This window comes from Notothenia coriiceps, unplaced genomic scaffold (genome assembly GCF_000735185.1).
Source record: "Notothenia coriiceps isolate Sejong01 unplaced genomic scaffold, NC01 NC01_scaffold00037246, whole genome shotgun sequence".
Lineage (NCBI taxonomy): Eukaryota > Metazoa > Chordata > Actinopteri > Perciformes > Nototheniidae > Notothenia > Notothenia coriiceps.
Window position 1 is genome coordinate 20,788,456 of NW_011369947.1, and position 17,559 is coordinate 20,806,014.

Here is a 17,559-nt window from a genome sequence, read left to right on the forward strand (position 1 = left end):
ATGCTGCTTTTCATGGCATTTCTGTATTCAAGCCAATAGCTCACATGATCAGAGCAGGAACAGTTACAGTGAAGACAGCAATCATTTTCAATAAACCGTCACCTAGCAACACATTCAGCCAGCCAGGAGACATGATCAGCAAACACAGTGTGATGATAGGGCTTTGTCCTGCATGGAAACACTACATAATGAAGACTGCAACGTCATAGATTGTAAAATAAATTCAAACATATAATTTTAATTTTACTTGAACATGTAGGCCTACATCATGTATTCAAAAAGACACTACACATTAAACAAAAAATAATGACGATTGTCTGTAGTTGTGCAGGAGAGGTTGAAAGCCAAACAAATATTATAAAGATATTAACAATCGTTAAAATATGTTTAATATATATATAATATATTAAAAAAAAATTAAAGAAAAAAGATCATGACCTGGCTTATGTGAAGTTCCACTAAAACGCCTGAGACGCTCTGTCCCAGTGTCTTAAAGGAATTGTGTTCAACATTTTTACTTCTTATGATTATATACATATTTGTTTGTTTTTTCTTACATGGAGCAACTGTCAAGAACCTTATTTTCCCCTGGGATTAATAAAGCATAGTTTGATTATTAATTGTTTCACTAATGAAAGCGTTTTTCAGATTTTTTAACAATGATATTAAAGAGATGAAAGTAGGCTGTTTTCCAAAGAGATCGTCCTCTGCATTTAATTATATTTCTAAAAATGTTCCGCTAGATTAAGGGCATTTTCCAATGATGCAATGGGTCACTGACTGCAGTATAGTGTAACAACTTTCATAAAGAAAAACAAAACTGATTTTAGAAACTAGCAGTGTGAATACTTCCATAGTTGATAAGTCCTGTAAACCTGTAAACGCCCTGACAAACATGTAGGTAAAACCAGCAGGTACGATACGGATAATTTGCCTCGGGATGACGTCACTTCCGCTCTCCGCACCGTGCTATAAAAGCGGGAGCTGTTGCGGCGAGTCGTCGGTGGAGAGAGAGAAGAGGCTGCCGGTTCTCAGATGCTGCTGCAGGATATTTAGCTCTCCAGAAATACAGAAAAGTGGCCTAGTTTAGTTCAGGATGCGTCCGTAAAAACCCACCAAGTGTCCTTAGAGGGGTTACAATCGAACCTTCTGATATAAGCTTTGCTTCTTTCATATTCCTGGAGAGCTTTATGCACCTCGTTTCCAAACATGATCGGGAGAGGACTGTTCGTTTTGACTCTACTGTCAAGCTGCGGTAAGGAAATGCTCATTGACGTTAAGTGACATCATTCTGTTGGTGTAGGTTTCTGTTTCCTGCATTAGAGACGGACTGGCTCAGCACCAAGGACAGCGACACACGTCTTTAATTGCGGCGGAAGCTGGAGTGAATGCACCTGCACCTTTTGGCACATTCAGTCCCCTGCTGTCACTGTGTTTTAGTAACAGTGGGAATAGCTTCGGGCATTATAACAAATCATGATTAATATTTTCCTCCTTTTCTTTGCAGTTCTGTCATTGCCAGTGACTCCAAGTCAGCTGGAGAATGAGGACGTGAAGGTAAAGATTTTGTGATCATCATCAACATTATTATTTTTATTGATAAAGGTGAATTACATGTGCTTCTTTGTCACAGTGGGACTACTAGCAGCATTCACAAGGCAATCTGGGATTATGAATACTTAATTCAAGCAATTTAACTCACTTAACTATATTTTCTGCTGGAGGCAATTTCAGTATAACCACATTAGAAATTAATTCTAAGAGAAATGGAGGGCCTTTACCTGTGCGAGTTCACATATTGATGGAGGGAGAGAGGCAGTTTCTAGAACAGGTTTAGAGAGACAAGAGAATGAAGGCGAGATATGGACGATGTGTAAAAGAGAGGGATGGGAGTTGGCTGAGGGACTTTCAAAGACAGGGAGCTTTGAATAGCATGAATGAGTGAATATATGATCCGGCCAGTGGCTTGACATTAAAAGCAGAATGGGAGTTGGAATTATTTTTGATCATCCTTCTGAGAGTTTCCCTTATTTTAATTACTGGTTGAAGATCTGCATTCAAACTGTTCAGCACATGGAGATGTATTCCTGTATCACCAAGTGGAGGACTTTAAAAAAAAAGAAGAAAAAAAGGAGAATCCTTCATTCGCAGCATATCAGACATTTCAGATTGTCACAGAAAAAGGTTTTGAAGTCATTTTGTTGCTGTGTGTGTCTGCAGGTGATGAAATGCATTGTGGAGGCGTTGGCAGATGTCCTCTCGAGACCCCGCCCCGAACCTGTCAGTCAGGAGTGTTTGACCACGCTGAAGACAGGTGAGACACACCCAGAGGACAGACACTGTATTTATCTCAGTTTGATAATGTTAATGTTATTAATTGTAATGAATGTTAATAGAAAATTAGTTGAAGAGTTAGATTTAAGTGTTTTTCTAAACTTCCATTAAAGACATCACAAGAGATCACACAGAGATCACAAGCCAATACATTTCTAATCTTGAGAAAAGGACTATAATCAAGTAGTAGCGACTATTGATCAACGCATGACACTGTCAAGGTCAAACACAGATTTGTCCTTGTCATTTTAGGAGAAAACTAAATTATACATTTATGCCTGGACTTACTGTTCAGTTATGTAACTTCGCTAACAGTCGTGAACTTGACACTTATTTTCAAGCTCTCCATAATTAGTCCTCAATCTTCAGATACCAAAAGTTGTGTTCTTGTGATGAATGAATAGCTTTCTTGAGAAATCTTTAGTTTTCACTCCAGTTGCATGAAGACAAGCTTTGATACTTGTACTTGTGATCTGAACACAACTGTTCTCGGCCTCCATACCCAATACGCGCTTCGAGATTTGTCTTGGCAGATGAGAAGCGCTATATAAATTAAACTTATTATTATTATTAATACATTTTCACTCAACCAACAATATTCATTAACCTTTAAATGTGACTTTTTAATTTATGACAAGGGGCCAGCCCTGAAAGACAAGGAACAGACATGGCTTCCTTGATATCAAGTGATATTCATGTGACACAAAAATGAAAACGTTTAAGCCATATCCCACTGATACGCCAGAAGATGATGTCATCCATTTTTTATTTTGTTCCATTTTCAAGAAACTGCTGAAATACATAAACATTAGATTACACATCCAATCCAATTCATTCTTATTGTATCCATGTATTACAGTAATGCAGTGCTGTTATGTAAACCTTTACAACATCCTGCAGCCTACCAAGACCTTGGCATGTCCTCAATGTTACTTATTGTATCTATAAATGAAGGTGATGTATGTGTACAGCTTTATGTTAACCATAGACCATCTTTATTATGTTTCATGGAGAGCATGCCGCTCACATCATAAGGTTAATGCATTGACGCGATGGCTGCCAGGTATAAAACCCCCTCTCCCTTTAATGCAGCAGGGTCTCTAGCACTGAGTTAAGTATTCAGTTACATAGCCGGTGAATTACCTTCATGCTGCCCTTGTTGTAAAAAATCAATGGCAGCATTACTCACCAATCTTTGTAACTGACAGCGGGAAACAATACTCCACCGGAGGGATGCCAAGAGGGAAGGGAGAGAAAAGGGGGAGTCAAAGTGATCGAAAAACAGATCACAGATTCTGTTATCAGAGCACAGCGCTGTACAGTAGTCGTCTCTTTTGTGCTTGTGTGCAGTGCCGTTTGTGGGTCAGCAAAAAAGTCCAATGCTCACTGCTGCTTCTCTCAGGGAGTCTCTGTGGGCCGAATGACTCATTGTGCTCTTGCTTTGAAAGCAGTACATTTGTGGGCAATTAACTGTGACGAACCTCTGAAGCAAGTTGCTGAGTCCTTTGAATAAGTGAAGGGGAACGAATCACACCTCTGTTTCACCCCTTAGCTGTCTTTCTTTCCAAAGTGGGACATCACACCACTCATTTGCCTGCGTTTTGATGTGTATTTCCGTATGTATGTGTTCTACGCAGATGACAGGCTTGTTTCCATTCTACGACATCATAACTTTCTGAAGGAGCTGCAGGAGATCGCTGTTCGAGGTGAGTCAAACATCACACAGCACGTCTGTTCGGGTGCTTGTTTACATGTGGAAAACAGGATGCTTCAATAATTCATTTTCATTCTAGGTGGTCAGGAGAGAGCTCTGTTGCAGAGAGATGCTACAGCTGAACCAGCCACACGGTCTCCTCAGACTGCGGATGATTTTGCTGGTGAGTTTCTGCATAGGTTCAGACTCATACCTTCTGCATCATTACGCTTTCTTTTCATTTCAGTCACCTACATTTTCAGGATGATCTCTTATCAGCATTTAAAACGTGCACCAGCTGTCAAATATTATGCATCACTTTCATTATTTCCCTATTTTATATTGCCAGCAAAGCAGGGCTGACAAACAGAGGAGATATGCTGAGGTTCATTTTAACTTTGCTGATGCTCTCTGTTGAAAGAATCAGAACAACCCTGAGGTGCTCCCACCTGACAACACATGGCTTTTTGTTTACTTAGTGGCATACTACCTGTAAAGCACACAGTGGGAGAGTATACAAAGTACAGCAATGACTAATAAGGTTGCCCATTCCTGATCCTGTTGGTTTTCTGACAGCGAACCTTAAAGGGACAGTAGTATTTATCCATCGAGATTGTTTTGTCAGTTGCCAAGTGTTGCAGATATCCGGAGAGACATTACCGTCAATTCTTCCTAAGCTCCATTAGAACAAGTAGCTACTAATCAAAAAGGCTTACAGTATAATGTTATTTTGTCATTGTCACAAACATCTGAGCTTAACGATGAAAACAGAAAAAAGGTAATACCTATATTACATTGTGATCCATTTTTGTAATGTATAATTACTTGCTAACGAAAGCTTTTCATTGCCACTAACTCACACGGTGTCAGATAGCGTCAGCGGCTTATATTAGTTAGGGTGATATTACTGTAATGTTTTGCACTGTTGATTAACCTTTTGATTATTTGTTGTGAACAAAAGACGCTATTACTAATTACCAGAGCCCAAGATGAGGTCTTCAAGTTGTTTCATTTGGGCAACATTTATTTTACAATAATACAAAACAAATGTTAACATTTAAGAGGCTGGAACCTCAAAATTGGCATTTTTCTATCTATTATTAAACAATCAGTTAATTTGTGCATCTTTTTTTCTGTTTTTATTGTTAAATAGAAAGGCAGACACATTAAAGCATCAAACTATTTTATTTTGTCACGTAAAGCCGGACATACTTACCCACTCCATTAAGTAAAAGCACACAGATTTGAAAGGTACGACATGAAGTGGCATCGTCAATAAACTGTTGTGCTTTGTGTAAGCACCTTCCGTTACCCTCACGGGAAAATCAATGTTCTTTAGTAAATTAAACCCCCCCCCATTTTCAGATCGATCCATGTTGGAGGCTTTAGGAGGCCCAGGTGAACGATCCATCCTGTCCCAGAAGAAGAGGGATGGAAATGGAGACAGAGAGGAAGAAAAGGAGGACAGCCGGGGAAATGGAGAGTCACAGGAGGACAATCACGTCGCTGGAGAGGTGAAAGAGAAGAGGGAAAAGAACGAGAGCCCAGGAAGTCACGCCTCCGAGTCTGAGGATGAGTCCACTGAGGGCAAGGCTGAGAAGAGGGAGAAAGAAGAAGAAGAGAAGAGAGCAAATTCAGAGGAGGAACACGTGATTAAGCAGAAGGAAGGCACGTAGACATGTCCTGTTTACTTACTGTATGCCTCTCTAATGTTTGCAGATCATTTCTGTTGGAGTGAAAGAAACAAAAAAATGTAAATGAAAAAAAAAAGATATGTCAGGAAACAGGAATATTTAGATCTTGATGTTTTCACTTCCATTCAAATCTTGTGTTTTTATGTCAAGAATAATTACATCCAAGCTAATTAAAATATGCAAGAAAGTTGACCAAAGGCAGATAGCCGACTCTTTAGATAGGGAGAGTGCAAAGCTTTGTAGTTGAAACCGCCTGCCTCCACAGGACTGTGTGATTGATGGAAGTGCTTCCATCTGCATGATGAAATCAGCCCCCTGACAGGGGAGGGGGCCAACAGGCTGGCAAACTGACAGCAGCACACCAACAGAGATGATTAAATGTCTGCACGTCCCAGAATTCAAATGAGCTAGTTACAGCTGGATTACTTAACCTTACTCTCTATCCTTATGTCGAGACTGAAATCAAGATGTGGTTTTAATCTCCAGACCTTTCAACAGATTAACAGAGGGATTATTCTTCTCTGAGCTAAAATGGCAAAATACAATGAAATACCTTTTCTCTAAAAGTGAGCCTCTGCCAAGTCATCTAAATGCCCCAGCCATGCTTTTAGTTCTCATAAAGCAGAGCTGCCAGCTGGCAAGACATATTTCATTAGGAGAAGTGGAATCTTGCTGATGTTGGAGAGTATGAGACTGCTGTAGTGAAGTGTCACAGTAAAAAAAAATCATTATTTATTTTCATATTCAGGTGCTGGATCTGGTGAAAAGGGAGATGCTCCCAGATTCAAATCAAAAGAGAAGACCTTTGTTGAAGAAGAATGGGACGATGTCAAGAGATTTGCACCAGAGAAGAAACAGGAAGAGGATGAAAGCGAGATGAAGAAGGAGGGGGGCCTGAAGCGATGGACCAAAAGGGGCAAGGCTTTGGCGTTAAGGAAGAAAGCAGTCGGAAAGGAGCTCAACACAGAACAGGAGGTGCCACATCACTCGCAAGAGCTCACGGAGGAAGAGGAGGAGAAGAAGAGAAACACCCATGAGACTCCAGAGGAGAAGGAGCTGCAGATGATCGCTAGAAGGACACCTGAGGAGAGGAGGGGGCTGGAGGAGGAGGGGAGCGGCAGCCGGAAGATAGAGGTGTGCAATCCACCCCTTTATCTCCTTACAAGTGTTAGGGCTCGGTCAAGCAGCTACAATTAATACAGAGTTCAACTTGTTGGGAAACAAATTGGTTTGCTTTCTTCCTGCGAGTTAGATAGAAGATTGATTCCACTTTACTGTGTGTAGTGAATGTGAAGCTACTGACAGCAGCAAGTTAGCTTCATTTAGCTAAAAGACCGGGTCAAGGCAGAAACAGATTGCCAGGCTCTGTCAAAGTGTAGCAAACTCTAACTGTTTTCTCGCTTATGCTAATATTTTAACATGGTATATCTTGTTTTTCTTGATAACTACTTTGTAAATCTGCACATGTTTTTTAAACATTTTCTACAGATTTAACAACTATATGTAACTTATTGAATATCAAGTTAGAAAACTTAATTTGAAGTTATAGGGGGTTTTGGACAAAGACAAGCTAGCTCTTTCCCCTTGTTCCCAGTCATTAAATTAAGCTAAGCTAACAGCTTCTTGAGCTAGCTTGAAAGTTAGCCTACAGATATGAGAGTGGATTCTATCATCTCACTTAACTTTTGTCTAGAAAGCAAATAAACATATTTCCCAAGTCGTTAAACTGTTTAGTTAATTTTACTTTATTTATGATTAGATTTTCTACATTCCAAGGCTCACTAGCAATTGTTGTAGCTGCATGTAGCTGGTTTGCTAGCTCAAGCCCAAACACTGATAAGGTTTCTGTGATTAACTGACAAACAAATAATGAAGCAGAATATCTCCTACAGTTTAAATCCCATAAACATACAAAATGGCGCAGCCGCTGCTTGACAGCAAGTTTTATCATACTGGGCTTGTCTTACTAGCCACCAACTGTTACATAATATGTAACAGTTGGTGGCTGGTTGCAATAGTATGAGGCTAAAGGAGGCGATTCGGGTGATATGGTGTTCTTGCTAACAGCCAAAACAACAATGAATGGCAACTGATTGTGTCTAAATACTTTTAGTGCTTTTGTTAAAGAAAATACATGATTGTTTGCTGAATATTTTTCCTACTTGCTCTCCCCTCATTATTTCGGCAGGAGCCAGAGATTGAAAGCCTGGCAGCCATCGAGTCAGAGCTGGAAAATGTTGCCCAGAAACTCCATGAGATGCGGCGAGGCTGAGAGAGAGATTGGTTTAAAAAAAGTTGACATCGCAACCTCCTCTGCCCCCTCGTCCTCCTCCGCTTCATCGGCTGCCTGTTTTACACAGATAGAGAGTTTGAGTATGTGACAAGATTTTGTTATCTTTCGCTATTGTTCCAGAGGATGCCCACTTGCTCCACACAGCTGCGGCCTCCTCTGTGTCCTCCTTTCCCTCGCATAGATTAGAATACAGTAGATGCACATAGCAGTAAGACTTGCATACTAAAAAACAAACAGATGCACAAGTTCTGTGCGTTCTAACACATGCATAACAAATATTCCGAGCACACAGCAAAGCTCCTGAAGGAAAAACCCCTCTGTCAGTAGATTGACAACATGTTTTTCCCTTTTTTCTTTGACAATCAGCTTTTTTTTGCATAATGTATCTCGCCTGCTTCAAAATTATTTTAACACAGCAATTGGATTTGTGTTGAGGCATATGCAGGTTGAAACACACAGACAAGGTGAGGTTGTACAGTAGCGGCATGTATACATGTACAGAGCTCTTTTTGGGATGCTTACCTTGGGGGACAGATATGAAGATGTAGATGCTTACTTATTACAGATACAGATGACTCTAATCATGCCAAGGCAATAAGTGAACATTTTTAGAAGATGATGAACTGTAATTCATTTATGTAAGAAAACCAATAAATTGAATAGTTTAACTTGAAATCTTTGTTTTATTCATTCCTTTTAATGCGTCTTTTTAATGAAATAAATAATTGCAAAAGAGTTATTACAATAAACTCGGCTTTCTGACCCATTTACAACCGTCTAGGTATCTCAATGGATTGTTTAACTGTAAAAAAAACTGTACGTTTTTGGCGTCACTTGCATCACAAAAATAAAGAGAAAACAGTAAAGACCAATTAAATGAAATTGTTTAACATAATACTATACTGTGTTTCTTACTCACAGCACATAATGAACTTCTCGTAAAAAAATCACACTATACAGTCTGCACCTGTGTGTTTGTGGGCGAAGACGCTGAGAGTATGAATCATCACACTGTACATGCAGAACATTAAAGACAACATCATTTAACCTTTAGTTTTAGCGTCAGTGTTAAATTATTCATTGGTTGCTACTATTAAGCAGAAAGAGCCAGCATTTGGACTCATAAAATGCAGTATTAAAAATAATCTCTGCATTTGGACGGTAAAAAATGTTGAGAGCTCTTCAGCTGAAGTAAAACTGGATTGAGGAGAGACAAGAATAGAGTGTGGGCAGAGGAGGAAATGCAACAGAAAGTTCTGCTTTCTCTGGCAGCTTGAATAAATATAGCTGCTGTAGACTGAAAACTGTTAGGAACTGTGTCCATGGACAGTATGTACTAACCTAACACATATGTGCAAATACACAGTCTAAACATGGTTTTCCTTCATGATATGCTATGGCACTGCTAAAAAATCACATCAATTAAAAGGTAGTACTTATTCATGATTAACATCAAACACTAAGCAAACATTTAAAAGATGGGAAGAGAAGCTAGGATTGACATTGTTAGACATATTATATAAATATTGTTTAACCAACTATTACAACTGTGGAACAGCAAGATTTATGTAAGGCTGTAAAGGTCTGCTCCTTATTAATATTTATGTAACGGATGTCAAAACAAGCTGAAAATCGTATTTAAAGAAGTCCATGACAGCACGTTGAAAAGGGCACCAGATGGCGACATTAGACAGTCTCGATGCTCTTTTCCAAAGGTGAGTGCTGTCAGCGAGGGACATCTTAAAGGCCACCACAGTCTCTCTTGAACATTTTTATTTTTCTTATTAATTACTTTAAATCATGCAATTGCTAGTATACTGTTGGAAAAGTATGAAGCCCTTGCATCAAACATGGGCTAATACATTTTAAGCACCCTCTTTTAGTTTAGCTAACATATAAAGGTTCATTTCAACAGCCACCGATCTTGTGCATCATGTATGTTTTCTATGTGTTTTATAACGTTTTTATTTACTGAATAATGCATTACAATAAAATAAATGAACTTAGTTGAAAGTGGAACAATAACCCAACACATGTAACTCCTGTGGTGGCAATAAAACCATCTGTATGCTTCATCATAAGGAAAAGTCCCTGCTGATGAACTCATATGCTAATACTTGAGTGATATTAACATCAGTCAGTTAATTAATCCATAATTCATACTAGCACTTAAATATTAAACATTAAAAGGTTCTAGTTATGCAGATCGTTGTGATGTGATGCATTTACCTTTAATGCTCAGTTTGAAATTATTTGTAACACATCCAATGGACCAAAGTGGAGATGTGTGTCAAAGCTGAAGACAGAAAGATCGGAGAACACATTTGTATAAAAATATATAACATTTTATTTCCAGCTACAAAGTGAAACATGTAACAGTTTTGTCACACTTCTCAATAAAATAGTAAAAAATACACTATTGATACATTTGGAAGCACAGAGCAAATGCTGCTTTTAAATTAACTTAAACTGTACAAATATAAACATTATTTACACATCAACAATAAAAAAGGAATGAAATAACAATTCTTCCAGTCTTTTCTTCTATTTTTGTGCAAAATAGACACTTGGTTACCTTCTTCTGACCTGAATCGGTAACAGTCGTCTTTTTTTTTCTTTTTTTCTCAGTGCCATGGCAAAGCCCACTGTGTTCCTTATCTAACCTTAAACTCAGCACGCTGCTTGCTTTCTCATCCACATGCTGGTCGGATCTCTGACCTTTCCTCTACTCTGGAGCAAGGTGAACAGCGCAGACAAGGCCGACATTCAGGCCTGTGCTAACAGGCAAAAACACACACACACACACGCACGCACGCACACAGGACACATTCAGACCTGTTTGCTCAGGGGAACACTGGCCCGCTGTGGTCTACAGCTGCTTAGAGTTTCCAGGTTTGGTCGGGGCTCTTAGGGTGGGGGGAGTTATTAGACACCTCATTTAGAGAGGAGGTCATGGTTTAGATAAGATATACAAAATACAGTAAAAAGGACGGGTCTGTTAAAGGGGTTTCAAGGGGAATGGGCAGCAACCTGACAGTAGGTTTGTCAAAAATAGAAGTTATAGTGCAGAAATCTCTCGGAGCTGCTATGCAACCCTCTGTCTGAGTCTATGGGCTGATGTGCGCCAGCCGTACAAAAAACACCGACACTTAGACAAGTGTCTGGACTACTTTTACAATGAGAAAATAAAACATAGACATATATAATGAGCTGCAAAATGAGATGGAGTTTTGTTTTTCAAGTCATAAGCTGCGATTGTTCTTTAAGTGGCTCATGCCATGTCTCCCATCATCTTCTTGTAGTACATTGACTCGAAGATGTCGTTCTCGCCGGGGCAGTTGTGGTGGCAGGCGCAGGACTTGATGAACATCATGTGCTTCTTCATGAACTGTCCATCTGGGCATTTGAACTCCATGGGCAGGGTGGTGGTTCTGTGGGGGGTGCAGCAGCGGCCGTCCAGGCACACGCCGCAGAACTTTGGCCTGTAGGACTTGGTGGTGGTGCAGCCGGAGATCTCAAACTTCATGGGCTTGGAGAGTCTGGGAGTACGGATGCACTTTTTCCCTTTCTGTAGGAGTAAAAGAAGAGGGAACACAACTTAGTTAAGTATTCTTTGAGTATTTGCCATTTCACTTTGACTCTGTTGAGGTTTTGAAAGCAGTGCTTTTGAACAAAAACTCACCCTAATGCTCTGCTCCAGCTGTGACTCGCATGGTCGCACCATACACAACCGGCTCTGTTTCTCCAGGCGGCATTCGCGGTTATCGTTGGTGACCCTGGTGGAGACCCCAAGGCCGCAAGTCTTAGAGCACGCGCTCCATTCAGTAGTCTGAACCAGGCAGTTCTCCCTCATCATGGAGAGGTCGGGGCCATAGGTCTCTTCCTCTCTGTAAGCTGTAAACACAGGAGCAAACACTGGATTAGAAACATCATCTGATAATGCCTCCTCTTTATGTAAAGTCCATTGAATTAACTACACTTTCGGGTGCTCAAAAGAGAACTTACAGGCCAAAGCAGAGCCCATGAAGCTGTGTCTGTTGGGAGAATCACACTCCCATTCCTCGCAGCACTTCCCGGGCACCTTGACGCGTCTTGGCATGGGGCAGTCGGGGCTTGGCAGGCGGACGTCCATTGCGCAAAGTGGGACGCACCCCACAGCTCCATCCAGACAGGTACACTGGTACTTGCAGCTGCTCTGGAAAGACTCTCCGCTCTTGAACACCATGCCTCCGAACACACAGGTGGCTCCATCTCGAGCTGTTAGGGGTAAACGACAAGGGAAAGGTCATGATTTGGTTCAAACTTTAAAAGGAGAGATAATGATCTACAGCAGGGCGACGCAGAAAAACAAATGTCAATGGCTCACCTGTGCACACTCCGATGCGTCTGTTAATGGGGGCTCCGAAGTCACAGTAGAGGCCTTTGTGGGGGTCACAGAGGTCCTTCTCAGTGCAGAGCTCTCCCATCTGTTTGGCACACACCCTGCAGCAGCCGCAGCCGTCCAGCACGAGGCTCACTCCTGGGGGGCACTGAGGGGTGGTGGAGGGGCACGAGCACTGGTTGCTGCACTCCTGACCTGCAGCCTGAACACATACAGATACACTTGTTTAAATATCATCTCCACAAAGTGTTTCAAAGTTATAGTTTCACATCCAGCACATAGAGAACACAGTCATTTTAACATGTTGTCACTATGAAAAGAGTTTAAAGACTGAATTTAAGACTATATTAAAAGTTTAAAAAGAACAGCAGTGAGATGTAATTCTCAATTTGTTTTTGACTTACCATGTGTGAGAGCATGATGCACAGGAAAGGCAGCAAAATCATTTTCTTCATTCCAGCGGACATCTTTTCTTCCTTGTAGAAATAGATTTTTTCCTTAAGTCTCGTTGAGAAAGTCTTCCGTTAGTCTCAGAGTTTGAGCCGTAGAAACCGTTTCTGATCAAGTTGATCTGTTGTCTCGTGGAGTTTCTCTTCAGCTCCGGTCACAGTCTTTTCTTTCTCTTGGTGAAAGCTAGAGGTTAGCTTCGGTAGAAGGAGTTGATCTGAGTTCTGACTGCGGAGACCGGCTCCCTTTATACTCGCTGGCCCTCGTAGCACGTCACTGGGGGCTGAATGGAGAGCCAGCCCTGGACAAACATGGACATACTTGGCATTCTTTCCTCGCTTCCTGACCCCCACTCCAGACATCCCACATTCCTGCTGTCTGAAGGCAAGGCTCTGCTGCTCGGCCAAACAACACCGGCTCTCTCTCAGAGCGGGCTTTCATCTGGAATGGGAGGTTAAGTCTGGTTAGAGGCCTGGGACCCCACACTGGGAATTCCTGGAGACTGACTTCACAAACAGACAGCCGGTACCTATAAATATTAATTTCAAAAAAAGATGAAGAACATTTTTTTTCAGCTCAGTTCAAAAGTGAAGGCACAAAAAGCTTTGAATGAAAGAAGAAAAGTAAAAAAACTCTTAAAGATGAATCCACATGAGACGGATAAATAAAAATGCTTGATGTGTGATGAGTGGTTAACACTGTAAGCCCACTACAGCATTCCTCAGCTTCAAAGGCGCACAGACTTTAACACATTAGCAGCATGCTGTTAGGGAAAGGAAGTTCATTTGACTCATTAACTTGAGCTGCTTATCTAACAAGGTGCTTGGCCCCCGCTGCCTGCCTCCTGTTAGTTTGTCTTCTGTACTCCTGTGGTTACATCTTGGACACCGCCATGGCATTTTTGTGCACTGACATCAGTGGCTGAACTGCAGCTTTAAGCACTAAATATGAAAACACATTATGAGCATACTATGATCTCTTGTGCAGCAGGAGTGAAGCATTTGGTTCACAAACACTTCTCTTTGCTCCTTTTGTATGATACCTAGGATATACAGATAAGATAAGAAGCATTTCAATCTGTTAATGAAGTAACAGCTATACAATAATGTAAAAAATACTGTTTATTAAAAGTCCTATAATAATACTTGTTTTTGGCCTTAGTGACTGTATATACACAGTAAGATTGTTATTACTTGTAGGTCAATGCAATGCAAAGTGTTTTCTAAGTATTATAAATGGTCCAGGTGGAGCTAGTTGTAACTACAGTGTGTACAGTAAAGTATTTCCCAATCTAGGGCTTGAGGCCCCCCTGAGGGTCATAAGATAAATCCAAGGGGTCGGGAGATGATCTTTTGAGTGGGAAAGATGAAAAAACAAGGTTCTGATACACAGTTTATAAACATTTCATTCTTCTTTTTGCTTATTTTGGAAATATTGGGTCATTCAAACAATTGTTCATATGTCAGCATCTGAAATATAACAGAAATATCTCTTTAATACAGGGCAAAAGAGGTTGGGAACCATCCATTCATATTTTTAGAATGATTTGCATTATATGGCTTATCTTTTTTAAGCGAAATCTTTATAAATGTAGTGTAGTAAAGGAGTATAATATCTGCCTGTGAAATGTAGTGGAGGAGAAGACTAAAGTAGCAGAGCTATTAAAGTGAAGAACCTACAATATGTACCTTCTTCATCCAGATTCCCTTATTTATGATACTTATAAATGATACAAGTCATATGACACTTAACCTAATGGATTTAGCAAATGGTTGGAATAATATTTGCTATGTCTGTCGTTAATTTCTGCAGTTAATCTGACAAGATGATCCTAATGGTCTGTTTCCTGCGCTACCTGAGCTGAGTGACCTGCCAAGTTATGCAGGGCAGGTATTCAGGGACAAAGAAAACGTTCTCAGGTAATGGCTCTTCCCGTAATGGAGCTTTGTTGAATTCAGCATAAGACTGCTTTACCTAAAAGGAGGATTCGGTTGAAAACAAAAGCTTGGGGATTTTACTTGGGTGTTTTTTTGTCCAGGGGTCAGGACAAATGATGATTAAAAATCCTGAGTCGACTTGAGTGAAAGTACGGCCCATGAAAGCATGAGGGGCAGATATTACGGGAACAAAGACTATGTTCTCTGGCTTGTCACCTGCCTAATGAGGTTTAGTCTATGACAAACTTAAAAAGGCCAGGTGTGCCCTGTCCAGGCTTATTTTACTACATCAAACCCCAGAGTGGAGGATTGCAGGAAAGGGGCTAGACGGAGGTTTGTGTATTTTTTGCATAAGGGGGATCACACACCAGGCGAGACTCTTATGAAAGGCGGCCCTGCTCCTTCTTCAGCCAGGGAATCGGAAATGAAAAACTCCCAGAGAAACCTGGAGCAGGAGGAATGTGAGAGAGGAGCCAGCAGACAGGGCTGTTACTACAGAGGAAGCCTTTCCATATAAGGACGTCAGCTCTTTTCCTAATATGGGTACGTTCTCTGTCTGTGCTGCCGCCGTACAGTAGGGACCCCTTTTAGAACGTCTGACCTAGGAAAAACACAGAGTTAAAGTGTGTGTGTGGAGTATTTTGTCTGTCAAAACAGACCAGGGAAAGTGTGTGTGTGTGTGTGTGTGTGTGTGTGCTGTCAGTCTAGTCATCACAGCACCAAGGCCAAAACTTCCACTCCATGATATCTAAAGGAAACAGCTTGATAGAGGAACGTGCTCCGGCCACGCTGCAAAACACTCAAACTTGGCTTTGACATTTTTATCTTCCATGCAGAATAATGGAGTTTCTCTCAGCTTATTTTACATCACAGGCAATGTCTTTAATCGTGTTAAGAGAAGTTGTTTGAAGATCAAGTCAAACTCTGTTGTTGTTTTCAATTTTGACTTGAACAGATAGCATCACGTCTGGCCAATTTAAAGAATTAAAGGTATGTCTGACTGACATTTTATGAATAAGAAGTCTTTCAATGGCAAGATTATAAGAAAACAAAGTAGGTCAACAGAGAGCCAAAAGAGGTTGATTCCTGTTTTTTGTGACTGTTATTGCAACTGTGAGTGTAGTTACCGTTATCTGGATGTTGTTTTGTCTGCTGGTTGTTTTTCACTGAGCTCACTCTTTCAAGGTTTCCTGTTCTGAATATCAGGCCACATGCTTCACTGTTCTGGATGGGTTGACCGCGGAGGCCAAAGGAAACATGGCTCTGTGTGTGGTAGGCTCAGATATGTCAAGGCTAAGTATAGAGCAAGATATTTGTTTAAAAGAATAGCCGTGGGTTAAAATCAGTAATGGAACTGTGTGGTGATACAAATGTCAGGGGAGTCTGTTCAGCTTTGTGCTCGTTGGCGTCGGTGTTGTTGAACATACCTGCGTGAAAACTGTCTGACCTTAATCTTAGTCTTCTAGTCTTTCACTTGTTGGAAACATATTGTCTAAACCAATGAATGTGAATCTTAAGTATGCTGGTGATAAGTGGATTCACTGATTACATTGTTAACCAACTTTGTCATAAGATTTATGTGAAAGTCGAAATACATTCAGCTTTAAATCATTTTTATTAATTAACCTATTTGGGAAATTGTTTCATCTTTTGTTGTGTTCCAATAATAAAATCTCCAGCCAATAAAACAACAATATTAAAACATTAACAAAATAGGGCCTCTCTGTCTGGCCTTAATTTCAATGAATATTTCAATAACTGATTTTGTAAACGGAACAATTACGTATTAACAGCTTGTGAAGTTTATAATGACCTTGATAGAAAACTTAGTTAAACATCAAATAAATATGGAGCAACATAAGCATTCATTTGGTCCTGTTTGTGTCTACCTCGTACATTTGAGTCTAATTTTGACTGGTTTCGCACGCAGAGGAGAAAATGGTCTCTTTCGCAAAATGCTGTCCTATGTTTACCACTTAGCAGCTAACTTAGTAGCATTGCAAGTGATTGTTTTTGTAGAGTAAAGATTAGATTCTCTGCCCTAACTCGATTGGGCTGTTACGGTGTGTGAAGCAGGCAGGACCCAAATGCAGATATAAACTGAAAAAACTCCTTTATTTCAAGGCTATGCGATGCAAACAAAGACAAAACAGAACACTCACCGAAGAACTAGTCATTGCACAAGACGAACCGACCAAGACCGACAGGAAAACCAGAACTTAAATACACACAAGACTAATCATACAAACAAGACACAGCTGAGGAGGGAGGAGAAAACACAGGGACACCAGGTGAACACAATCGGGTAAATTAGACACACCAGGGAAACTAATGACAGGGAACCACAGACAGATTTAAACAAGACAAAACACAACGCAGACAGAAAACCAAAGACAGATCTGGACAAGACACAACGCAGACAGAAAACCAAAGACAGATCTAGACAAGACACAACGCAGCCAGAAACAGGCAAGACAGGAGGTGAAGACCTTTCAAAATAAAACAAAAGACAGAACAAGACAAAATACAATACAGACAGATCGTGACATTACCCCCCCCCCTCAAGGGACGGATCCCAGACGTCCCAAAACAGTCCAACAAACATAAAAAAGAACAACAACGTGGGTGGAGGGGGACCGGAGGACCGGAGGAGGGACACAAAACTAGGGGCCACCAGGGTGGGTGGAGGGGGTCAGGAGGACGGGTTTGGGCTGACAACCCAGGAACACGGCAGAGGACCAGGAAGGGATCTCGGGCGGACGGCCCGGGGGCAAGGCAGA

At 40.8% G+C, this 17,559-nt stretch overlaps 2 protein-coding genes across 2 annotated transcripts; one reads left to right on the top strand and one right to left on the bottom strand.

Moving 5' to 3' along the window:
* Positions 1-987: 987 nt before the first annotated feature.
* On the top strand, positions 988-8,689 carry chga (chromogranin A). The gene is made up of 8 exons (XM_010795195.1): positions 988-1,255; positions 1,508-1,557; positions 2,221-2,314; positions 3,972-4,040; positions 4,128-4,211; positions 5,393-5,695; positions 6,470-6,855; positions 7,910-8,689. Exons 1-8 carry the CDS (start codon positions 1,210-1,212, stop codon positions 7,991-7,993), a joined length of 1,116 nt encoding a protein of 371 aa, XP_010793497.1. The 5' UTR covers positions 988-1,209; the 3' UTR covers positions 7,994-8,689.
* Positions 8,690-9,949: 1,260 nt separating this feature from the next.
* On the bottom strand, positions 9,950-13,061 carry ccn2 (cellular communication network factor 2). Its single transcript, XM_010795196.1, has 5 exons — positions 12,800-13,061; positions 12,381-12,597; positions 12,020-12,271; positions 11,697-11,908; positions 9,950-11,582 (listed from the first exon to the last, which is right to left on the bottom strand). The coding sequence occupies exons 1-5, from the start codon at positions 12,860-12,862 to the stop codon at positions 11,286-11,288; spliced, it is 1,041 nt and encodes a 346-aa protein (XP_010793498.1). The 5' UTR covers positions 12,863-13,061; the 3' UTR covers positions 9,950-11,285.
* Between the last annotated feature and the right edge of the window lie 4,498 nt (positions 13,062-17,559).